Here is a 25682-nt window from a genome sequence, read left to right on the forward strand (position 1 = left end):
GTGGGCAGAGGAGGGAGTTAACAGTGGCAAAGAGGCGCCGGGGGTTGGAAGAGTGGGTAGAGATGAGGATTTTGAAGTATGATTGTTTAGCAAGGGAAAGGGCAGCACTGTAGGATGAGAGCATGAATTTGAAATGGAGGAAGTCTGCTTGAGAGCGTGATTTCCTCCAGTGTCGCTCGGCAGTACGTGAGCATTTTTGTAGATATCTGGTGCATTTGGTGTGCCAGGGTTGAGGTGTTGATCTGCGAGGGTGAATAGTGGTTGGTGGAGCAACAGAGTCAAGGGCTGAAGTAAGAGATGCATTGTATAGAGATGTGGCTTGTTCAGGGCATGTGAGAGAGAGAAGAGGAGAGAGAAGCGAGTCAAACAGGGAGGATAGGGATGAGGTGTCAATAGCCTCAATATTACGGATAGATGATCCATGTTATTGGTTTAAGGTATTTTGGTCTCGTAGTGTTTTTGTATTTGTTATGTTTGTGGAGTTTTGTATGTTCTCCGGCTGACTGATTTTTTTTTTATTCCAATTATTTCTCTGATTAAATAACTCTGTAAGAGGAAATCGGACTTCATCTAGGTACAATAACCGTGTACAGATTAGTTTCTGAGCGCACACTGATTTACCTCCTTTCTGTGTTACGTCCGGCACGGTACGCTGCCTCGCTTCAGTGTGATAATGGTTTTGTATCTCTCTCACAGCTCCTGCTCAGTCCTGCATGACGTTTCATTGCTGGTTCATGTTTTCTCTTTCTCGCTCTAGGTTTTCAACAAGCTTTTAAGCCTGGCCAGCACGGCCTCCTCTCAGAAGTTCCAGTCTCACATGTGGAGTCAGATGCTGGTTTCCACATCTGGCTTTCTGAAATCCATATCCAACGTGTCTGGAAAAGACATCCAGCCTCTAATAAAGCAGTGGGTGTATCCTTTTTTTTACCACGTTTCTAATCTGGAGACCACGTGGGATGTGGCGCTGACCATTGACGTGGCAAAAAACAAACATGCTAGGTAATCGTGATGAAGGGGCTCGTATGTAGCTTTTCTCGCCCTGGTGGCTGATACTAACCACGTGTACACACCTCCTCATGGTGCCTATCCAGCAGCTGAGGTTGTCACCATGATACATTCGTTCACATACAGGAAACATTGACGTGTAAACGACCTCCGTTACTGAGATTTGGTCCCAGACAGTAGAATGTTACGGTATGCCGCACAGTGTTCCCAGATGCAATAAACCAGGCCTGGCCAACCTGTGGCCCTCCAACTGTTTTGAAACTACAAGTCCCAGCATGCCTTGCTACAGTTTAGCTATTAAGGTATGCAGAAACTGTTGCAGGGCATGCTGGGATGTGTCATTTCACAACAGCTGGAGGGCCAGAGGCCTGTATTAAACAGTTTGGAGCCGGTGCAGAGCTGCAGGTAAGCCTGTTTTGTGGACGTCTTGTGCGTTTTCACCTTGCGTATGCTCGGTAGCTGGGTGCAACCCTCTGAGGGAGATTCAGAGTTGTACCCAACTCTATTTCCTCTGCACTTGCAGCTGAATTTCTGTAGTGGGGTGGTAACGGGGTATTTGCATAGATGCTAAGTTTTGCAATAGTGACCGGATTACGGGCTGTGTAGAGTTGTACATTTGTTATTACGCCTGTTGCGTATCTGTTGCACTAGGACTGCTGCAAGTCCGCACTAATAACCACGGTTGCTATGAAACCAAACGTGCACATCTATGCTTGTGGGTGAATATGCACATTTTTCTCCAAGCGCGTAATGCAGGTACAATGGTGGCCAATTTGAATCGTCCCATAATGTGTACCTGTCTAATCTGTTGTACTGGTAGCACACGCTAACCTGGTGAATTCAGTTATACTACGTTCTTAAAATTGTAAATATGAGCGCTTCGGCAAAAGAGAGAGAATCCCCATCACCCTGACTGCCTCCGATTTGGCGTGAAGCCTTAACCGTCACCTTCCAGAGACCAGAGCGGAGTGGTGAAGTTTTATGGCAGCTTTGCTTTTAATCGAAAACGAAATGTTTTAGAATTGGAAATAAAACAGGACTACACTTCCCTGGGAACGCAGAAATATGTGGTAAGATCATATCTACACTCGCACTATGCTTCATTGGGGTTTTATTTTATCAAGATTTTACATTTTAAAATAATTTGCTAAATAGTTCTCCTATAATAGTCCAAATGTATCAGTCTGATGTGAAGACTGAGAGAACAGAGGAAGCGGCTGTAAATTAAATAAGGGTTATTTACTGTATATGCTTGTTTGTAGTTGGGGATGTTTATGAAAGCTGTTGCGTACTGGTGTAACCCATAGCAACTAACCAGGTTTCTTCCTTAATTTGTAGTCGGTACCAGAAAATGATGACCTCTTATTAACTGCTATGGAGTACAGAGTATATGTAAACATTTAGTATGTATAACATGGTATAAATGTAATCATTGTGTATAGATGACAAATGTGGGAGTATAAATATCAGCCGCATAATTGCCACATGCCCACCATTTACTAGCCTATCCAGGGGGCAGAATCCACTAGCTGCAGGTTGAGTCACGCTGTCTGATCCTGTGAGTAAAGTGGCCGGAGGTATTCAATTAAAGACCCTGTACACACCTCTGTGAGCGTAAGTGCTGCTCGCAGGCTGATGACAGGTCAGTAATTGAATAGCTCCGGCCACTTTAACCGCAGGGACAAGCCCACATTATTCTTCCTGCGGCTAAGTGAATCTGCCAGAGAGCATAATAATAATATAATAATAATTCTGTATTTGTATAGCGGCTTTCTCGCAATAGCACTCTAAGCGCTTTACATACAGAGGATGAGGCAACCATCTTGTGTGATCTCAGTGTCTTTCACATAAGTCCTGAACTGTTGGAGCTTACTATCTAAGGGGTCTATTTACTAAGGAGTCTATTCATGAGGCAGTGAAAAGTGTGGAGAAGTGAGCCAGAGGAGAAGTTGCCCGTGGCAACCAATCAGATGCTCTGTATTGTTTTATAATATGCAAATTATAAATGTTACGTCACTGCTGATTGGTTGCCATGAGCAACTTCTCCACTGGCTCACTTCTCCATACTTTTCACTGTTTTATGAATAGGCCCATCTGCCTTGGATGGAGATAAAGTACCAGCCAATCAGCTCCTAACTGCCATGTCACAGGCTGGGTTTGAAAAATGACAGCTAGAAGCTGATTGGCTGTTACTTTATCTCTGTTCACTTTATCTCCAACCAAGGCTTAGTATATAGACACCTAAATTCCCAACACATGCACATGTCCATTTGTGTCAGGAACCACCGGTTCTCCCTATATTACAGCCCCATGTCCTGCGTCCACCGCTCTATGACTAGCATAACAGCCACTACACAAACCCATCACTTAGCCTCCGCAGGAGTTTACTTTCATACTCGAAACCAAAAGCCCTGCAACTTCAAAAGGTGCGTTAGTCGAAGGGAGTGTCTCCCGTATATGTCAAGGGTCCTCGTGGTGGGGCGCCTGTGTTTTTGTTAGTAGAGGATGTCGTTGCCCAAACAAAAAAATAATTTTGCCTGCAGTTGCACTTTAATGTTGTGAAAATCAGCAGGACTCAAAGGACGTTTACCGCACACCCGTAACCTGCGCACAGTGGGGGACAGGCAGTTTGTGGTTTGGCTGCAGATGCGGGCTGTGGATCTCTGCTGCGTAACGACTGAAGCCGATTTTGTCTTCACCTTATAGGGCCCCCTCAAAGTGACTGTCCAGGAACTTGACGGATCTTTTAACCACACCTTACAGATTGAAGAGAACAGCTTGAAGCATGACATTCCCTGTCACTCAAAGAGCAGAAGGTGATCCGTACAGAGGCTGCTGTTCAGGCCGCCCCTCCTGTGCCTGCTTGTTCCTCTGTGTTCTTCCTCTTTGTGTGTGTTATGTAAATAGCCATGTTACAGCACTGCCGGCACAGCTGGATACATCCCCAATGTTGATACAGTTTTAAGTGTCTAGTTACAACATGTGTCTCCACTTTTGTGTCTCCCTGGGGACCCTGGTCCTGGATACACATGTAATCTTTTCTAAACAGAAGGCTGCTTATATGGATATGCTGATCGCAACCTGCTGTCTAAATGCCGAGCCAAGAAAGAACACATTCAGAGGTTTAATGTCCTCTGTGTGACACACTCTGCTATATAAATCTATACTGTGTGTGTGTATATATATATATATATATATATATATATATATATATATATACATACATACACGCACAATGTGTGTACAAGGGGCTGTTCTGTAATGTAACATGTATAAGGGGATGTACTGTGGAGTAACATGTATAAGGGGCTCTACTGTGGTGTAACGTGTATATGGGGCTCTACTGTGTGGCATAACGTGTAAAAGGGGTACACACACACACACACACACACACACACACACACACACGTGTGCAAATGATTAAACTCAAGGATTTTAAAACAGTGTCACACTTTTCCTGTAAAACTTTTATTAATATTTTGTATGATGTCATATGCTGTTTTTTAATCATTTTGCTGTGGGTTGGCATGCGTTTCAGGAGTGTCACAGTTTCTTTTGATGCCTTCATCACTATGCCAAATTGAGATAAGTTCTTCTATGAGGTCAGACTGGTTGTTCATCTTCTTGTTTTCTCTTCTTTACAATTGCCCAAAGACTGGATTTGTGTCTGTGCTGATAAATGGGCAGTAAAAGACATCTACTGTATATTATTTTCTGCCAAGACTGTCACCTTAAAAAAAATTACATTTCCTTAAAATTTATTTTGCTAAATAGAACACGAGTCTTAGGTAACGCATGAAAATACATCATTGCATTGTGAAACAGTTTTCCAGTATAAGGGCTGGACTTGCGCAAGTTTGTTTCATGACTGCGCATGAAGGCGCACACTCGAAAAATACGTGAACCAATTAGAAATGCAAATTTGTGGTACTCGCAGAGAGGGTGTGCAAATTTACTACAAAATGCATTCTGGGAGAAGTGCATGAAAAAGTGGGGAGACCTTACTGGACCTCCCCCCCCCCCCCCAAAAAAAAAAGTGAGAACTTCGTTAGTCATATTGAAGGCTGTTAGTGGGCATAAGAGGGGGGGGGATTCAGTTGTGCTGTGCGCCCCCTGCTGGCCATCTACCGTAATGGGCATCTATCAGAGCAATTAAAATGAAAAATGCAAACTAAATAAAAAAAATTAGAGAAACTGTTTTTTCAAGGTGATTTCCGGAGACTTTTTAAATTGTATAAAAACATTTTTTTTTATTAACTAGCATTATTTTTTGTTTTAACCTGCAAAATTAAATGTAATATTATTGGCCCAATTTAGCTAATTGAAAATGTGAATATGCCTAATTAGTCATTAGGGAGGGGTGTCCAAGGGGTTTTGGAGCAAGTCCCGACATTTTTACATTGAAATAAAGATTTCCCCCATCTTTTCCACACGCTTCAGGTCAACACGCACAAAAAAAACCTCAAATTTCACCTGAAAAAGCAATGCAAGTTTGGAATTGGTTCACTAGTGCAATTCACAGTGCCAGTTTGCCATGAAAATTACTCCCATAAGCCAGCTTGCACCTAATTGGATTGACACTTCAGTTTACAGCCAGTAAATCAGGAAAACAATTAAAATGTAAAAAAAAAAAAAACTGGTGCGGAGTCTAATAATTTGTTTTATTGTAAAGTGGTCAAGATGTATAAAGGGCTGTACAGTTTCCTCTGCATTTCCGTCACTAATTCCTGGGAACAACAAAGATTTGCGTTAACAGTGTGGAATGATGTAGATTCCCTTTTTTTTTCCTGTTTAGATCTGCAGGTTTTTCCCACTAATGGTGTGTACACACGGTGAGATATTTTCTTACGATTTTGACTATATAGTCAAAATCGTAAGAAAAGTTAGTGCAGATCGCAAGGTGAAAGTCACCTTGCGATCCCGATTTGATGCCGATGCGCGGTCCCGCACGGTCAGCATCGCAAGAATAGATAGACTCTGCAGGCAAGTCAATTTTGACTATCCCTGTAGAAGAGATAGTCAAAATTGACACTTAGCCAAAATCACACATAGTCAGTATCGCAAGCACATACTGAGTGTGCTTGCGATACTGACTATGTCCCGATCTACGCCCCTGTCGCATAGTGAGAATCGGGCATAGCCCGAATCTCACAGTGAGTATGGGCCTTTAGGCTTCCCTCCCATCAGTGCGAATAACCTGCCACTTGGAGAAAGAGAAAGTGGAGAGAGATAAAGTGCTAGCCAATCGGCTCCTAACTGCCATGTCACATGGTGTTTTCTATGCTATTGGTCAAAAGTTTTAGCACACGCTCCACTTTTCCAGGTTTTTCTTGACATTTCAGCAAATCAAGTTTGTTAAATGATCTGAAACAGCACAAAGCTAAGCCATACGCTGCTAGAGGGAGGGAAAAAAAGTTTGTTAGCAAAAATCAAAAAATAATGTATATTTGAAAAACAACCTTTCTTAGGGAACAAGTAATAGGGTAAGAACTTACAGCTGTTCTGCGGGGATGAGAATGAGCTTTTGCCTTTATCTTTTATTTCTGTAGCATTTATTGCAGGGCACAACTCAAACACTATAATATTGGTGTGCTAATGTCCCTTTAAAACCAGTGGCATGGCGTTTTAGTCTTGTAGTTCCACCGTAGCTAACGTTTATATCCTGGTGTTATGACAGAACTGCAGCATTTAAAGAATTTTTGTTTTGTGTCATTTTCCACAGAAACAAGAAGAAGAAAATTCCGCTGATGAATGGGGAAGAGGTGGACATGGATCTTTCTGCAATGGAGTAGGTGAAACGTTTTTCAGCAAAATTAACATTTTATTTAAGCCCTAGGAGCTATATTTGCATTTATGCATTTGTCAGATAAGCTCCTGGCTTTGGTGCACTTATGAGGTGCGCTTCTTGCATTAAGCACAATGCTAATTGAATGAACAGAACAGCGTGTGATATACAAATAGGCAAAATAACATGGTGCGTTTTAAAATACCAATGGGTTGGGGTTCTCCTTTTTGGAGTCCCAGGTTGGGTTTTTCCTTTTTGGAGTCCCAGGTTGGGTTTTTCCTTTTTGGAGTCCCAGGTTGGGTTTTTCCTTTTTGGAGTCCCAGGTTGGGTTTTTCCTTTTTGGAGTCCCAGGTTGGGTTTTTTCTTTTTTGGAGTCCCAGGTTGGGTTTTTTCTTTTTTGGAGTCCCAGGTTGGGTTTTTTCTTTTTTGGAGTCCCAGGTTGGGTTTTTTCTTTTTTGGAGTCCCAGGTTGGGTTTTTTCTTTTTTGGAGTCCCAGGTTGGGTTTTTTCTTTTTTGGAGTCCCAGGTTGGGTTTTTTCTTTTTTGGAGTCCCAGGTTGGGTTTTTTCTTTTTTGGAGTCCCAGGTTGGGTTTTTTCTTTTTTGGAGTCCCAGGTTGGGTTTTTTCTTTTTTGGAGTCCCAGGTTGGGTTTTTTCTTTTTTGGAGTCCCAGGTTGGGTTTTTTCTTTTTTGGAGTCCCAGGTTGGGTTTTTTCTTTTTTGGAGTCCCAGGTTGGGTTTTTTCTTTTTTGGAGTCCCAGGTTGGGTTTTTTCTTTTTTGGAGTCCCAGGTTGGGTTTTTCGTTTTTGGAGTCCCAGGTTGGGTTTTTCGTTTTTGGAGTCCCAGGTTGGGTTTTTCGTTTTTGGAGTCCCAGGCTGGGTTTTTCCTTTTTGGAGTCCCAGGCTGGGTTTTTCCTTTTTGGAGTCCCAGGCTGGGTTTTTCCTTTTTGGAGTCCCAGGCTGGGTTTTTCCTTTTGGTTTCTTTTCTTGCGGCTTTTCCTGACTTGTCCATTTTAGTGCTACACGTTTTTTGGTTTAGGCTTCTGAGAATCCATCAAAGTGCATCCAACATGTTCAAGAATCCCCTATATGTTTTATTATATTCTAACTATAGATCCTAGTGGTTCTAAGTTCTCATCTACACTTCCATATAAAATCCTTGTAAGCATTGATTCTAAGATTGCGCCTTGATCAATTGCTTGAGAGATACTCCGTTATGGAATTTATGTGAGATGTGCAACGCCCCTGTTTTCCCAAATGTCGGCCGCCCCCATCCCTACCCGTGAAAACCTCTGCCTGTCAATCAAGCAGAGGCGTTTGCATCCTGTGCTGAGATCGCAGGACCCGACCATCGGGGAAATGTAATCGCCTCCCAGAGAGCATACAAGCTACTTATCTCAGTATTAAGCTTACCCATATCGTCCAAGTTCTTACCGCCCATGGATATCTCAAAACACTGCTGCCAGACATTACACCTGGAACAGAGTCTCCCTTGTAAGTTTCTTAAGATATGTCATTTGCACTAACGTATTCCATGGCATAACGGCTGTTAATTGTTTGCGAAACAGTTACAAATGAGTTCACCATAAGCAACCATATTGATATTTGAAGTGAGGTTGCTGCATTCTCCCGTTGCTAAGCTCTCCCAGCATTCCTTCATGCTGGTTATTTCTAGAGATGAGCGGGTTCGGATTTACTCGGTTCTTTACGCCAGAATTATCGCCATTTCTTATTTTTTGGATTTTTCTTATTGGCTAAACCAAAACACGTGACGTCCGATAGCCAGTAAGGAGATTCGGGTAAATCCGAGTTATTCCGAACTCGCTCATCTCTAGTTATTTCTCCATATGGTTCAGATGCAAGGCAGCATGTAATGCTCACATTGGCGTTTCTCATTGCAGTGCCGATTCCCCGTTACTCTGGATTAGGATTGATCCAGACATGTCGGTGCTGAGGAAGGTGGAGTTCGAGCAGGCCGATTTCATGTGGCAGTATCAGCTGCGCTACGAGCGGGACGTGGTTGCCCAGGAAGAATCCATCCTAGCTCTGGAAAGCTTCCCCACCCCGGCCTCTCGCCTGGCCCTGACTGACATCCTCGAGCAGGAGCAGTGCTTCTATAGGGTGCGAATGATGGCGTGCTTCTGCCTGGCCAAGGTAAGAGCTCCCTCTGTGTCCCTGATCATCCAGTAACAGTCAGTGTAGCAGGGCTGGACTTACAGTGGTACAATAGAGCTCATCACGGATCATCCTGCACTTTCCGAACTCTGTAATCAGGGTGTGTTTCATCATGTGACTCTGGCCCTCATTCCGAGTTGTTCGCTCGCTAGCTGCTTTTAGCAGCATTGCACACGCTAGGCCGCCGCCCTCTGGGAGTGTATCTTAGCTTAGCAGAATAGCGAACAAAAGATTAACAGAATTGCTACTAAATAATTATTTGCAGTTTCTGAGTAGCTCCAGACCTACGCACAGATTGCGATCAGCTCAGTCCGTTTAGTTCCTGGTTTGACGTCACAAACACGCCCTGCGTTCGGCCAGCCACTCCCCCGTTTCTCTAGACACTCCCGCGTTTTTCCCTGACATGCCTGCGTTTTTTAGCACACTCCCGGAAAACGCTCAGTTACCACCCAGAAACGCCCCTTTCCTGTCAATCATTCACCGATCAGCAGAGCGACTGAAAAGCGCCGCAGGATCCACAGCAAAACTGCTAAGTTTTTAGTTAAATAACTAAGCGCATGCGCCCTGCGTGCCTTGCGCATGCGCAATTAGCAACAAATCGCAGCATAGCGAAAATCGGCAACGAGCGAACAACTTGGAATGACCCCCTCTATTCCATGCATGTGTACAGTGCTGCTTACATGTGCGTTTTCCAACAGTGTCAAAGACCTTAAAGGGCAAGTGCAGCCTACCTTAGGGGATTACACCGCGCCAAGTCTAATGTAATTGCTGCGATCACACGCTTATAGTCACAGCACTTCATTCTGTTCTCATTTTTATAAGCTTTAATTGCTGTAATTCTTGCTGAACCCTGCTTTTTCCTGTGGTGCGTACATTCCATACATAATCAGGGTGTGAAGAGAGCCAGCACAATAGTAGCATGCTGACCATGTAATGATTGACATGAGGGAAAGCTCCGCCCACTCTCAACTGAATTAAACCATTGGGAGATACCGAATACAGATGGGTCCATGTTTATCTTGGCCTTTAATAGGATTAATTGAGCCAGGTCATTCCGAGATGATCGTTGCTGTGCACAGCTACGATCATTCACACTGATATGCGGGGGGACGCCCAGCACATGTCAGTGCCGGTTCCCCCCTGCAGAAGTGCAAAGGCATTGCACCAGCGCAGCTTTAGCGTGCTGGCCGGGAGCTACTCGTCGCTCCCCGGCCCGCAGCGCCTGCGTATGACGTCACGCAGCGTCTGCGGCCTGCCTCCCTCACAGTCCGGCCACGCCTGCATTTGCCGGACCTCGCCCACGAAACGGAAGCCAAACTCCGCTGTTCCGCCCCCTCCCGCCCAGCATCCGCCTCTGCCTGTCAATCAGGCAGAGGCGATCGCAGCCCAGCTACGGCCTTCGGCCGTCTGGCATGCGTCGGTGCACTACGGTGCCGGCGCATGAACAGTGGGTACCCGTTCGCTCGCCTGCGATCTAAAGCAGCGAGCGGACGGGTCAGAATGACCCCCTTAATCCCGTGATGTATTGTTCTCTGTATTAGATTGCAGCTGAGAACAATAGATGAAGGGTTTATGTTAATAAACCATGGTGTGCCTAGGCGCAGCAGAGAAGTCAAAATAAATGTGGACCCATCTGTATATCCCTGCCCCAACTAGTGAAGGGATAGACTAGTGCATTCACATGGGCATTACAAAGCTGATTGTGCTGCGTCGGTATCTTCTGAATAACAGATACGTGAATGTTAAATCGGTTTGTGCAAATGCCAACCTAGGTGCCGACACCGGCCAGAGACATTGATCAATAATAAATAATGATGGGGCTTCCATCACAGTGCTATTCTACTGTAACTACCCCTGTGGCTTAACGTATGTTCTAGTAAAAGTTATTTGTACAAATGGGGTTTATTGTTTGCCATTTATATATTTTAATATCTTACCTAGATTGCGAACTCCATGGTGAGTACGTGGACAGGCCCACCGGCGATGAAATCCCTCTTCACGCGCATGTTTTGCTGCAAGAGCTGCCCAAACATTGTGAAAACCAACAACTTCATGAATTTCCAGAGCTACTTCCTGCAGAAGGTAAACGGAGCCCTATTGTCTCTCTCATGGGTTTAATAGAGAATACAGCTCATTTTGCCGTCTGTTTCCAGACTTGGGGGTATATTCAATTAGCGTCGGATCCATTCCGACATGCATTTGTCGGAATGGATCCGACGACCCCTATTCAAATCTCATCTCAATTCGACTTTTTTGACAGCCGCCGGCAGACGGAGGAGATCAGCGCTACCCCTTGGTCTCTAGTTGGATTAGCGCCAATCCTTACATCACACTGAAACAGTTGGAGCCTTTTTATGTTGAAATCTGTCTTGGTTTTATTACTTCTACAATAATTGCATTTCATGCTTGAGGTTTGGGAATTGGGACCTACTCTATGCCTGCATTAGGGGATTTGTAGAGAGAGTCACAGATTAGATCACTTGTGCTGGGATCTAGTGGAAGATTTCCATTGTCTGCTTCTCTTCCTCTTCCCTGTAATTATCCAGCATCCTCCTAATTTCTCTATCGTCCTAGTGGATGCTGGGGTTCCTGAAAGGACCATGGGGAATAGCGGCTCCGCAGGAGACAGGGCACAAAAAGTAAAGCTTTAGGATCAGGTGGTGTGCACTGGCTCCTCCCCCTATGACCCTCCTCCAAGCCTCAGTTAGATTTTTGTGCCCGGCCGAGAAGGGTGCAATCTAGGTGGCTCTCCTAAAGAGCTGCTTAGAAAAGTTTAGCTTAGGTTTTTTATTTTACAGTGAGTCCTGCTGGCAACAGGATCACTGCAACGAGGGACTTAGGGGAGAAGAAGTGAACTCACCTGCGTGCAGGATGGATTGGCTTCTTTGGCTACTGGACATTAGCTCCAGAGGGACGATCACAGGTACAGCCTGGATGGTCACCGGAGCCTCGCCGCCGGCCCCCTTGCAGATGCTGAAAAAATAGGTTTACATTGCCTCCCAGGGCGCCCCCCTCCCAGCGCCCTGCACCCTCAGTGACTGCCGTGTGAAGTGTGCTGAGAGCAATGGCGCACAGCTGCAGTGCTGTGCGCTACCTTAAGAAGACTGAGGAGTCTTCTGCCGCCGATTCTGGACCTTCTTCTCTTTTGGCAAAAAATACCTCACATATAGCCTCCGGGGGCTATATGGAGATATTTAACCCCTGCCAGAATCCGTTGAAGAGCGGGAGACGAGCCCGCCGAAAAAGGGGCGGGGCCTATCTCCTCAGCACACAGCGCCATTTTCCCTCACAGAAAGGCTGGAGGGAAGGCTCCCAGGCTCTCCCCTGCACTGCACTACAGAAACAGGGTTAAAACAGAGAGGGGGGGCACTAATTTGGCGTTAGAAATATATAAAAAGATGCTATAAGGGAAAACACTTATATAAGGTTGTCCCTATATAATTATAGCGTTTTTTGGTGTGTGCTGGCAAACTCTCCCTCTGTCTCTCCAAAGGGCTAGTGGGTCCTGTCCTCTATCAGAGCATTCCCTGTGTGTGTGCTGTGTGTCGGTACGTGTGTGTCGACATGTATGAGGACGATGTTGGTGAGGAGGCGGAGCAATTGCCTGTAATGGTGATGTCACTCTCTAGGGAGTCGACACCGGAATGGATGGCTTATTTAGGGAATTACGTGATAATGTCAACACGCTGCAAGGTCAGTTGACGACATGAGACGGCCGACAAACAATTAGTACCGGTCCAGACGTCTCAAAAACACCGTCAGGGGTTTTAAAACGCCCGTTTACCTTAGTCGGTCGACACAGACACAGACACGGACACTGAATCCAGTGTCGACGGTGAATAAACAAACGTATTCCTTATTAGGGCCACACGTTAAGGGCAATGAAGGAGGTGTTACATATTTCTGATACTACAAGTACCACAAAAGAGGGTATTATGTGGGATGTGAAAAAACTACCTGTAGTTTTTCCTGAATCAGATAAATTAAATGAAGTGTGTGATGATGCGTGGGTTCCCCCCGATAGAAAATTATGGGCGGTATACCCTTTCCCGCCAGAAGTTAGGGCGCGTTGGGAAACACCCCTTAGGGTGGATAAGGCGCTCACACGCTTATCAAAACAAGTGGCGGTACCGTCTATAGATAGGGCCGTCCTCAAGGAGCCAGCTGACAGGAGGCTGGAAAATATCATATAAAAGTATATACACACATACTGGTGTTATACTGCGACCAGCGATCGCCTCAGCCTGGATGTGCAGAGCTGGGGTGGCTTGGTCGTATTCCCTGACTAAAAATATTGATACCCTTGACAGGGACAGTATTTTATTGACTATAGAGCATTTAAAGGATGCATTTCTATATATGCGAGATGCACAGAGGGATATTTGCACTCTGGCATCAAGAGTAAGGGCGATGTCCATATCTGCCAGAAGATGTTTATGGACACGACAGTGGTCAGGTGATGCAGATTCCAAACGGCACAAAGGTGTATTGCCGTATAAAGGAAGAGGAGTTATTTGGGGTCGGTCCATCGGACCTGGTGGCCACGGCAACTGCTGAAAAATCCACCGTTTTTACCCTAAGTCACATCTCTGCAGAAAAAGACACCGTCTTTTCAGCCTCAGTCCTTTCGTCCCTATAAGAGTCATATTTGCCCAGGGATAGAGGTAAGGGAAGAAGACTGCAGCAGGCAGCCCATTCCCAGGAACAGAAGCCTTCCACCGCTTCTGCCAAGCTCTCAGCATGACGCTGGGACCGTACAGGACCCCTGGATCCTACAAGTAGTATCCCAGGGGTACAGATTGGAATGTCGAAACGTTTCCCCCTCGCAGGCTCCTGAAGTCTGCTTTACCAAGGTATCCCTCCGACAAGGAGGCAGTATGGGAAAAAATTCACAAGCTGTATTCCCAGCAGGTGATAATCAAATTACCCCTCCTACAACAAGGAAAGGGGTATTATTCCACACTATATTGTGGTACTGAAGCCAGAAGGCTAGGTGAGACCTATTCTAAATCTAAAAAAATTTGAACACTTACAAAGGTTCAAATCAAGATGGAGTCACTCAGAGCAGTGATAACGAACCAGGAAGAAGGGGACTATATAGTGTCCCGGGACATCAGGGATGCTTACCTCCATGTCCCAAATTTGCCCTTCTCACTAAGGGTACCTCAGGTTCGTGGTATAGAACTGTCACTGTCAGTTTCAGACGCTGCCGTTTGGATTGTCCACGGCACCCCGGGTCTTTACCAAGGTAATGGCCGAAATGATGATTCTTCTTCGAAGAAAAGGCGTCTTAATTACCCCTTACTTGGACGATCTCCTGATAAGGGCAAAGTCCAGGGAACAGTTGGAGGTCGGAGTAGCACTATCTCGGATACTGCTACAACAGCACGGATGGATTCTAAATATTCCAAAATCGCAGCTGATCCTGACGACACGTCTGCTGTGCCTAGGGATGATTCTGGACACAGTCCAGAAAAAGGTGTTTCTCCCGGAAGAGAGAGCCAGGGAGTTATCCGAGCTAGTCAAGAACCTCCTAAAACCAGGAAAAGTGTCAGTGCATCATTGCACAAGGGTCCTGGTAAAAATGGTGGCTTCCTACGAAGCAATTCCATTCGGCAGATTTCACGCAAGAACTTTTCAGTGGGATCTGCTGGACAAATGGTCCGGATCGCATCTTCAGATGCATCAGCGGATAACCCTATATCCAAGGACAAGGGTGTCTCTCCTGTGGTGGTTACAGAGTGCTCATCTTCTAGAGGGCCGCAGATTCGGCATTCAGGATTGGATGCTGGTGACCACGGAGGCCAGCCCGAGAGGCTGGGGAGCAATCACACAAGGAAAAAATTTCCAGGTAGTGTGATCAAGTCTGGAGACTTTTCTCCACATAAATATACTGGAGCTAAGGGTAAATTTATAATGCTCTAAGCTTAGCAAGACCTCTGCTTCAAGGTCAGCCGGTATTGATCCAGTGGGAAAAACATCACGGCAGTCGCCCACGTAAACAGACAGGGCGGCACAAGAAGCAGGAGGGCAATGGCAAAAGCGTCCCGTCTGAACAAAAAACGGGACAGGTATTGCGCCAGGTCAAGAGACCCTCAGGCAATAGCTGTGGACGTTCTGGTAACACCGTGGGTGTACCAGTCGGTGTATGTGTTCCCTCCTCTGCTTCTCATACCTAAGGTACTGAGAATTATAAGACGTAGAGGAGTAAGAACTATACTCATGGCTCCGGATTGGCCAAGAAGGACTTGGTACCCGGAACTTCAAGAGATGCTCACAGAGGACTTATGGCCTCTGCCGCTAAGAAGGGACTTGTTTCAGCAAGTACCATGTCTGTTCCAAGACTTACCGCAGCTGCGTTTGACGGCATGGCGGTGGAACGCCGGATCCTAAGGGAAAAAGGCATTCCGGAAGAGGTCATTCCTACCCTGGTCAAAGCCAGGAAGGAGGTGACCGCACAACATTATCACCACATGTGGCGAAAATATGTTGCGTGGTGTGAGGCCAGGAAGGCCCCACGAAGAAATTTCAACTCGGTCGATTCCTGCATTTCCTGCAAACAGGAGTGTCTATGGGCCTCAAATTGGGGCCCATTAAGGTTCAAATTTCGGCCCTGTCGATTTTCTTCCAGAAAGAATTGGCTTCAGTTCCTGAAGTCCAGAAGTTTGTCAAGGGAGTATTGCATATACAACCCTCTTTTGTGCCTCCAGTGGCACTGTGGGATCTCAACGTAGTTCTGGGATTCCTCAAATCACATTGGTTTAAAACCAGTCAAATCTGTGGATTTGAAGCATCTCACATGAAAAGTGACCATGCTCTTGGCCCTGGCCTGGGCCAGGCGAGTGTCAAATTGGTGGGTTTTTTTCTCAAAAAAGCCCATATCTGTTTGTCCATTCGGACAGGGCAGAGCTGCGGACTCGTCCCCAGTTCTCTCCCTAAGGTGGTGTCAGTGTTTCACCTGAACCAGCTTATTGTGGAGCCTTGCGCCTACTAGGGACTTGGAGGACTCCAAGTTGCTGGATGTTGTCAGGGCCCTGAAAGTATAGGTTCCAGGACGGCTGGAGTCAGGAAAACTGACTTGCTGTTATCCTGTATGCACCCAACAAACTGGGTGCTCTTGCTTCTAAGCAGACTATTGCTAGTTGGATGTGTAATACAATTCAGCTTGCACATTCTGTGGCAGGCCTGCCACAGCCAAAATATGTAAATGCCCATTCCACAAGGAAGCTGGGCTCATCTTGGGCGGCTGCCCGAGGGGTCTCGGCTTTACAACTTTGCCGAGCGGCTATTTAGTCAGGGGCAAACACGTTTGTAAAATCCTACAAATTTGATACCCTGGCTAAGGAGGACCTGGAGTTCTCTCATTCGGTGCTGCAGAGTCATCCGCACTCTCCCGCCCGTTTGGGAGCTTTGGTATAATCCCCATGGTCCTTTCAGGAACCCCAGCATCCACTAGGACGATAGAGAAAATAAGAATTTACTTACCGATAATTCTATTTCTCGGAGTCCGTAGTGGATGCTGGGCGCCCATCCCAAGTGCGGATTATCTGCATTACTTGTACATAGTTACAAAAATCGGGTTATTATTGTTGTGAGCCATCTTTTCAGAGGCTCCGCTGTTATCATACTGTTAACTGGGTTCAGATCACAGGTTGTACAGTGTGATTGGTGTGGCTGGTATGAGTCTTACCCGGGATTCAAAATCCTTCCTTATTGTGTACGCTCGTCCGGGCACAGTATCCTAACTGAGGCTTGGAGGAGGGTCATAGGGGGAGGAGCCAGTGCACACCACCTGATCCTAAAGCTTTACTTTTTGTGCCCTGTCTCCTGCGGAGCCGCTATTCCCCATGGTCCTTTCAGGAACCCCAGCATCCACTACGGACTCCGAGAAATAGAATTATCGGTAAGTAAATTCTTATTTCTCTATCGTCCTAGTGGATGCTGGGGTTCCTGAAAGGACCATGGGGAATAGCGGCTCCGCAGGAGACAGGGCACAAAAAGTAAAGCTTTAGGATCAGGTGGTGTGCACTGGCTCCTCCCCCTATGACCCTCCTCCAAGCCTCAGTTAGATTTTTGTGCCCGGCCGAGAAGGGTGCAATCTAGGTGGCTCTCCTAAAGAGCTGCTTAGAAAAGTTTAGCTTAGGTTTTTTATTTTACAGTGAGTCCTGCTGGCAACAGGATCACTGCACCGAGGGACTTAGGGGAGAAGAAGTGAACTCACCTGCGTGCAGGATGGATTGGCTTCTTTGGCTACTGGACATTAGCTCCAGAGGGACGATCACAGGTACAGCCTGGATGGTCACCGGAGCCTCGCCGCCGGCCCCCTTGCAGATGCTGAAACAAGAAGAAGGTCCAGAATCGGCGGCATGAAGACTCCTCAGTCTTCTTAAGGTAGCGCACAGCACTGCAGCTGTGCGCCATTTCCTCTCAGCACACTTCACACGGCAGTCACTGAGGGTGCAGGGCGCTGGGAGGGGGGCGCCCTGGGAGGCAATGAAAACCTATTTTTGGCTAAAAATACCTCACATATAGCCTCTGGGGGCTATATGGAGATATTTAACCCCTGCCAGAATCCATTAAGAGCGGGAGACGAGGCCGCCGAAAAAGGGGCGGGGCCTATCTCCTCAGCACACAGCGCCATTTTCCCTCACAGAAAGGCTGGAGGGAAGGCTCCCAGGCTCTCCCCTGCACTGCACTTCAGAAACAGGGTTAAAACAGAGAGGGGGGGCACTAATTTGGCGTTAAAAATATATAAAAAAGATGCTATAAGGGAAAACACTTATATAAGGTTGTCCCTATATAATTATAGCGTTTTTGGTGTGTGCTGGCAAACTCTCCCTCTGTCTCTCCAAAGGGCTAGTGGGTCCTGTCCTCTATCAGAGCATTCCCTGTGTGTGTGCTGTGTGTCGGTACGTGTGTGTCGACATGTATGAGGACGATGTTGGTGAGGAGGCGGAGCAATTGCCTGTAATGGTGATGTCACTCTCTAGGGAGTCGACACCGGAATGGATGGCTTATTTAGGGAATTACGTGATAATGTCAACACGCGGCAAGGTCGGTTGACGACATGAGACGGCCGACAAACAATTAGTACCGGTCCAGACGTCTCAAAAACACCGTCAGGGGTTTTAAAACGCCCGTTTACTTTAGTCGGTAGACACAGACAGGGACACTGAATCCAGTGTCGACGGTGAATAAACAAACGTATTCCTTATTAGGGCCACACGTTAAGGGCAATGAAGGAGGTGTTACATATTTCTGATACTACAAGTACCACAAAAGAGGGTATTATGTGGGATGTGAAAAAACTACCGTAGTTTTTCCTGAATCAGATAAATTAAATGAAGTGTGTGATGATGCGTGGGTTCCCCCCGATAGAAAATATGGGCGGTATACCCTTTCCCGCCAGAAGTTAGGGCGCGTTGGGAAACACCCCTTAGGGTGGATAAGGCGCTCACACGCTTATCAGAACAAGTGGCGGTACCGTCTATAGATAGGGCCGTCCTCAAGGAGCCAGCTGACAGGAGGCTGGAAAATATCATAAAAAGTATATACACACATACTGGTGTTGTTATACTGCGACCAGCGATCGCCTCAGCCTGGATGTGCAGAGCTGGGGTGGCTTGGTCGGATTCCCTGACTAAAAATATTGATACCCTTGACAGGGACAGTATTTTATTGACTATAGAGCATTTAAAGGATGCATTTCTATATATGCGAGATGCACAGAGGGATATTTGCACTCTGGCATCAAGAGTAAGTGCGATGTCCATATCTGCCAGAAGATGTTTATGGACACGACAGTGGTCAGGTGATGCAGATTCCAAACGGCACAAAGGTGTATTGCCGTATAAAGGAAGAGGAGTTATTTGGGGTCGGTCCATCGGACCTGGTGGCCACGGCAACTGCTGGAAAATCCACCGTTTTTACCCTAAGTCACATCTCTGCAGAAAAAGACACCGTCTTTTCAGCTTCAGTCCTTTCGTCCCTATAAGAGTCATATCTGCCCAGGGATAGAGGAAAGGGAAGAAGACTGCAGCAGGCAGCCCATTCCCAGGAACAGAAGCGTTCCACCGCTTCTGACAAGCTCTCAGCATGACGCTGAGACCGTACAGGACCCCTGGATCCTACAAGTAGTATCCCAGGGGTACAGATTGGAATGTCGAGACGTTTCCCCTGCGCAGGCTCCTGAAGTCTGCTTTACCAAGGTCTCCCTCCGACAGGGAGGCAGTATGGGAAACAATTCACGAGCTGTATTCCCAGCAGGTGATAATTAAATTACCCCTCCTACAACAAGAAAAGGGGTATTATTCCACACTATATTGTGGTACTGAAGCCAGAAGGCTAGGTGAGACCTATTCTAAATCTAAAAAAATTTGAACACTTACAAAGGTTCAAATCAAGATGGAGTCACTCAGAGCAGTGATAACGAACCGGGAAGAAGGGGACTATATGGTGTCCCGAGACATCAGGGATGCTTACCTCCATGTCCCAAATTTGCCCTTATCACTAAGGGTACCTCAGGTTCGTGGTACAGAACTGTCACTATCAGTTTCAGACGCTGCCGTTTGGATTGTCCACGGCACCCCGGGTCTTTACCAAGGTAATGGCCGAAATGATGGTTCTTCTTCGAAGAAAAGGCGTCTTAATTATCCCTTACTTGGACGATCTCCTGATAAGGGCAAAGTCCAGGGAACAGTTGGAGGTCGGAGTAGCACTATCTCGGATACTGTTACAACAGCAGGGGTGGATTCTAAATATTCCAAAATCGCAGCTGATCCCGACAACAAGTCTCCTGTGCTTAGGGATGATTCTGGACACAGTCCAGAAAAAGGTGTTTCTCCCGGAAGAGAAAGCCAGGGAGTTATCCGAGCTAGTCAGGAACCTCCTAAAATCAGTGCATCATTGCACAAGGGCCATGGTAAAAAAAAATAAAAAAAAAATGGTGACTTCCTTCGAAGCAATTCCAGTCGGCAGATTTCATGCAAGAACTTTTCAGTGGGATCTGCTGGACAAATGGTCCGGATCGCATCTTCAGATGCATCAGCGGATAACCCTATATCCAAGGACAAGGGTGTCTCTCCTGTGGTGGTTACAGAGTGCTCATCTTCTAGAGGGCCGCAGATTCGGCATTCAGTTTTGGATGTTGGTGACCACGGAGGCCAGCCCGAGAGGCTGGGGAGCAGTCACACAAGGAAAAAATTTCCAGGGAGTGTGATCAAGTCTGGAGATTTTTCTCCACATAAATATAGCTAAGGGTAAATTTATAATGCTCTAAGCTTAGCAAGACCTCTGCTTCAAGGTCAGCCGGTATTGATCCAGTGGGATAAAACATCACGGCAGTCGCCCACGTAAATAGACAGGGCGGCACAAGAAGCAGGAGGGCAGTGGCAAAAACTGCAAGGACTTTTCGCTGGGCGGAAAATCATGTGATAGCACTGTCAGCAGTGTTTCATTCCGGGAATGGAAACTGGGAAGCAGACTTCCTCAGTAGGCACGACCTCCACCCGGCAGAGTGGGAACTTCATGGGGAAGTTTTCCACATGATTGTAAACCGTTGGGAATTACCAAAGGTGGACATGATGGCGTCCCGTCTGAACAAAAAACGGGACAGGTATTGCGCCAGGTTAAGAGACCCTCAGGCAATAGCTGTGGACGTTCTGGTAACACCGTGGGTGTACCAGTCGGTGTATGTGTTCCATCCTCTGCTTTTCATACCTAAGGTACTGAGAATTATAAGACGTAGAGGAGTAAGAACTATACTCATGGCTCCGGATTGGCCAAGAAGGACTTGGTACCCGGAACTTCAAGAGATGCTCACAGAGGACTTATGGCCTCTGCCGCTAAGAAGGGACTTGTTTCAGCAAGTACCATGTCTGTTCCAAGACTTACCGCAGCTGCGTTTGACGGCATGGCGGTGGAACGCCGGATCCTAAGGGAAAAGGCATTCAGGAAGAGGTCATTCCTACCCTGGTCAAAGCCAGAAAGGAGGTGACCGCACAACATTATCACCACATGTGGCGAAAATATGTTGCGTGGTGTGAGGCCAGGAAGGCCCCACGAAGAAATTTCAACTCGGTCGATTCCTGCATTTCCTGCAAACAGGAGTATCTATGGGCCTCAAATTGGGGTCCATTAAGGTTCAAATTTCGGCCCTGTCGATTTTCTTCCAGAAAGAATTGGCTTCAGTTCCTGAAGTCCAGAAGTTTGTCAAGGGAGTATTGCATATACAACCCCCTTTTGTGCCTCCAGTGGCACTGTGGGATCTCAACGTAGTTCTGGGATTCCTCAAAACACATTGGTTTAAAACCAGTCAAATCTGTGGATTTGAAGCATCTCACATGAAAAGTGAACATGCTCTTGGACCTGGCCTGGACCAGGCGAGTGTCAAATTGGTGGTTTTTTTCTCAAAAAAGCCCATATCTGTTTGTCCATTCGGACAGGGCAGAGCTGCGGACTCGTCCCCAGTTCTCTCCCTAAGGTGGTGTCAGTGTTTCACCTGAACCAGCTTATTGTGGTGTCTTGCGCCTACTAGGGACTTGGAGGACTCCAAGTTGCTAGATGTGGTCAGGGCCCTGAAAATATAGGTTCCAGGACGGCTGGAGTCAGGAAAACTGACTTGCTGTTATCCTGTATGCACCCAACAAACTGGGTGCTCTTGCTTCTAAGCAGACTTTTGCTAGTTGGATGTGTAATACAATTCAGCTTGCACATTCTGTGGCAGGCCTGCCACAGCCAAAATATGTAAATGCCCATTCCACAAGGAAGGTGGGCTCATCTTGGGCGGCTGCCCGAGGGGTCTCGGCTTTACAACTTTGCCGAGCGGCTATTTAGTCAGGGGCAAACACGTTTGTAAAATCCTACAAATTTGATAACCTGGCTAAGGAGGACCTGGAGTTCTCTCATTCGGTGCTGCAGAGTCATCCGCACTCTCCCGCCCGTTTGGGAGCTTTGGTATAATCCCCATGGTCCTTTCAGGAACCCCAGCATCCACTAGGACGATAGAGAAAATAAGAATTTACTTACCGATAATTCTATTTCTCGGAGTCCGTAGTGGATGCTGGGCGCCCATCCCAAGTGCGGATTATCTGCAATACTTGTACATAGTTACAAAAATCGGGTTATTATTGTTGTGAGCCATCTTTCAGAGGCTCCGCTGTTATCATACTGTTAACTGGGTTCAGATCACAGGTTGTACAGTGTGATTGGTGTGGCTGGTATGAGTCTTACCCGGGATTCATAAATCCTTCCTTATTGTGTACGCTCGTCCGGGCACAGTATCCTAACTGAGGCTTGGAGGAGGGTCATAGGGGGAGGAGCCAGTGCACACCACCTGATCCTAAAGCTTTACTTTTTGTGCCCTGTCTCCTGCGGAGCCGCTATTCCCCATGGTCCTTTCAGGAACCCCAGCATCCACTACGGACTCCGAGAAATAGAATTATCGGTAAGTAAATTCTTATTTTTTGCTTTGTGTCTCTTATTATATTATTATTGGATGGACTTTAGCATCCAGTCTACCCAAAAAACTGTTAAAGGCGATGTTCACTCTAATAAAATGTTTCATATTAAAGCCTCCCCACCCTACTAGCTGGGGCGATGACCTGGATATTTTACACACCAGTTCTGCTGCTATAACACCTCTACAATACGGGGGGAATTTGTGTGTTAAATTAAAGGAGTACATGTAATACGGGCACCCTATTTTTCTATGCATATTGCCTTTGCAAGTATAAAGTACCGTAGATCCTTTTTTATTTTATTCACCTCTTGTTCCCCCCCCTCTCTCACCCCCAAAGCCCACATAAAAGGAAATTGATCCCCAAAGACTTCATATATATTACTTCTCTTTAATATGGGTAGTGCCATGTATTAAACTTTTCTTTCTAACCTACTATCTTGCAGACTATGCCGGTGGCTATGGCTTTGCTGAGAGATGTTCACAACCTGTGTCCAAAAGATGTTCTTTGCTTTATCTTAGACCTTATTAAATACAATGATAACCGAAAGAACAAGGTAAGATGCTATTTATCACTGTTTTGTTACTCTTTGGTTTGTTACAGTCATAGGAACTCTTCACATTGTGAGGCTGTTGGAAGCAATGTTCCGCCATAAGAAAGCTGAAGGTTGTGTTTTCTCTTACGTCCTAGAGGATGCTGGGGACTCCAAAAGGACCATGGGGTATAGACGGGATCCGCAGAAGCTTGGGCACACTAAAAAGACTTTGACTGGGTGTGAACTGGTTCCTCCCTCTATGCCCCTCCCCCAGACCTCAGTTAGACTTTGTGTCCAGGAGTGACGGGAGCTCTACTGAGTTTCTCTGAAAAGACTTTATGTTAGGTTTTTTTATTTTCAGGGAGACCTGCTGGCTACAGGCTCTCTGCATCGTGGGACTGAGGGAAGAGAAATCAGACCTACTTCTTCTTAGTTAAGGGCTCTGCTTCTTAGGCTACTGGACACCATTAGCTCCAGAGGGTTCGATCACTTGGTTCGCCTTGCTGCTTGTTCCCGGAGCCGCGCCGTCACGCCCCCTCACAGAAGCCAGAAGAAAAAAGCCGGGTGAGTATTAGAAGAACCTAAGACTGCAGGACGGCAGAAGACTTCAGTAACGAGGTACAGTGCAGCGGTAGCGCTGCGCTCCGTGCTCCCACTCACTTCACCAACGGCACTCACAGAGTGCAGGGCGCTGGGGGGGAGCGCCCTGGGCAGCAAGTTACTGAGGTCGGTGGCTGGCAAAAAGGGATTATACAATGTCCGGACACCGTATAGAGTACCCCCGCCGGTGTAAATCTTTTTGAATTTGAGCGGGCTACAGCGCTCCGGGAAGGGGCGGGGCTTAGCCGCACATTGCTCACCAACGCCATCTTTCTCTATCTCTGCAGTGCTGAAGAGACGCTGGCCCGGACCTCCAAGCTCCTGCAAGTAACAGGGAGGAAAAAACGGGGGGGGCACATGAAATTTGGTGCTTTTATAAACTTTTAGACAGCGCTGATAACATATACTTTTTTTCTCTAACGTCCTAGTGGATGCTGGGGACTCCGTCAGGACCATGGGGAATAGCGGCTCCGCAGGAGACAGGGCACAAAAGCAAGCTTTTAGGATCACATGGTGTGTACTGGCTCCTCCCCCTATGACCCTCCTCCAAGCCTCAGTTAGGTTTTTGTGCCCGTCCGAGTAGGGTGCAATCTAGGTGGCTCTCTTAAAGAGTTACTTAGAAAAAGTTTTTAGGTTCTTTATTTTCAGTGAGTCCTGCTGGCAACAGGCTCACTGCATCGAGGGACTTAGGGGAGAGATTTTCAACTCACCTGCGTGCAGGATGGATTGGATTCTTAGGCTACTGGACACCATTAGCTCCAGAGGGAGTCGGAACACAGGGCTCGCCCTGGGGTTCGTCCCGGAGCCGCGCCGCCGACCCCCCTTGCAGATGCTGAAGATGAAGAGGTCCGGAACCAGGCGGCAGAAGACTTTCAGTCTTCATCAGGTAGCGCACAGCACTGCAGCTGTGCGCCATTGTTGTCAGCACACTTCTCACAGCAGTCACGGAGGGTGCAGGGCGCTGGGGGGGGGCGCCCTGGGCAGCAATGTATAATACCTGTATGGCGAAAAATACATCACATATAGCTCTTGAGGCTATATGGATGTATTTAACCCCTGCCAGATATCAAAAACTCCGGAGAAGAAGCCCGCCGAAAAGGGGGCGGGGCCTATTCTCCTCAGCACACAGCGCCATTTTCCCTCACAGAAATGCTGGTGGGAAGGCTCCCAGGCTCTCCCCTGCACTGCACTACAGAAACAGGGTTAAAACAGAGAGGGGGGGCACTGATTTGGCGATATGTACATATATTAAAATGCTATAAGGGAGGAACACTTATATAAAGGTTGTCCCTGGATAATTATAGCGTTTTGGTGTGTGCTGGCAAACTCTCCCTCTGTCTCCCCAAAGGGCTAGTGGGTCCTGTCCTCTATCAGAGCATTCCCTATGTGTGTGCTGTATGTCGGTACGTGTGTGTCGACATGTATGAGGTAAATGTTGGTGAGGAGGCGGAGCAAATTGCCTGTAATGGTGATGTCACTCTCTAGGGAGTCGACACCGGAATGGATGGCTTATTTATGGAATTACGTGATAATGTCAACACGCTGTAAGCCGGTTGACGACATGAGAGGGCCGGCGAACAAATTAGTATCTGTCCAGGCGTCTCAAACACCGTCAGGGGCTGTAAAATGCCCATTTACCTCAGTCGGTCGACACAGACCCAGACAAGGACACTGATTTCAGTGTCGACGGTGAAGAAACAAACGTATTTTCCTTTAGGGCCACACGTTAAGGGCAATGAAGGAGGTGTTACATATTTCTGATACTCCAAGTACCACAAAAAAGGGTATTATGTGTGAGGTGAAAAAACTACCTGTAGTTTTTCCTGAATCAGATAAATTATATGAAGTGTGTGATGATGCGTGGGTTTCCCCCGATAGAAAATTATTGGCGGTATACCTTTTCCCGCCAGAAGTTAAGGCGCGTTGGGAAACACCCCTCAGGGTGGATAAGGCGCTCACACGCTTATCAGAACAAGTGGCGGTACCATCTACAGATAGGACCGTACTTAAGGAGCCAGCTAATAGGAGGCTGAAAAATATCCTAAAATGTATACACACACATGCTGGTGTTATACTGTGACCAGCGATCGCCTCAGCCTGGATGTGCAGACCTGAGGTGGCTTGGTCGGA

The 25682-nt window shown here is 46.8% G+C and overlaps 1 protein-coding gene across 2 annotated transcripts in view; it reads left to right on the plus strand.

Annotated features, from left to right (window-relative positions):
- TAF2 (TATA-box binding protein associated factor 2) overlaps positions 1 to 25682 on the plus strand; it is a 250202-nt gene that overhangs the window by 135964 nt on the left and 88556 nt on the right. For both annotated transcript variants that reach the window (XM_063924457.1, XM_063924456.1), the window contains exons 12-18: positions 758 to 912; positions 1961 to 2075; positions 3712 to 3821; positions 6728 to 6793; positions 8687 to 8939; positions 10902 to 11042; positions 22863 to 22973. In XM_063924457.1, coding sequence (XP_063780527.1) covers positions 758 to 912; positions 1961 to 2075; positions 3712 to 3821; positions 6728 to 6793; positions 8687 to 8939; positions 10902 to 11042; positions 22863 to 22973 — 951 coding nt within the window. The remainder of the gene's footprint in view (positions 1 to 757; positions 913 to 1960; positions 2076 to 3711; positions 3822 to 6727; positions 6794 to 8686; positions 8940 to 10901; positions 11043 to 22862; positions 22974 to 25682) is intronic.

This window comes from Pseudophryne corroboree, chromosome 5, assembly GCF_028390025.1.
Source record: "Pseudophryne corroboree isolate aPseCor3 chromosome 5, aPseCor3.hap2, whole genome shotgun sequence".
Taxonomy (NCBI): Eukaryota; Metazoa; Chordata; class Amphibia; order Anura; family Myobatrachidae; genus Pseudophryne; species Pseudophryne corroboree.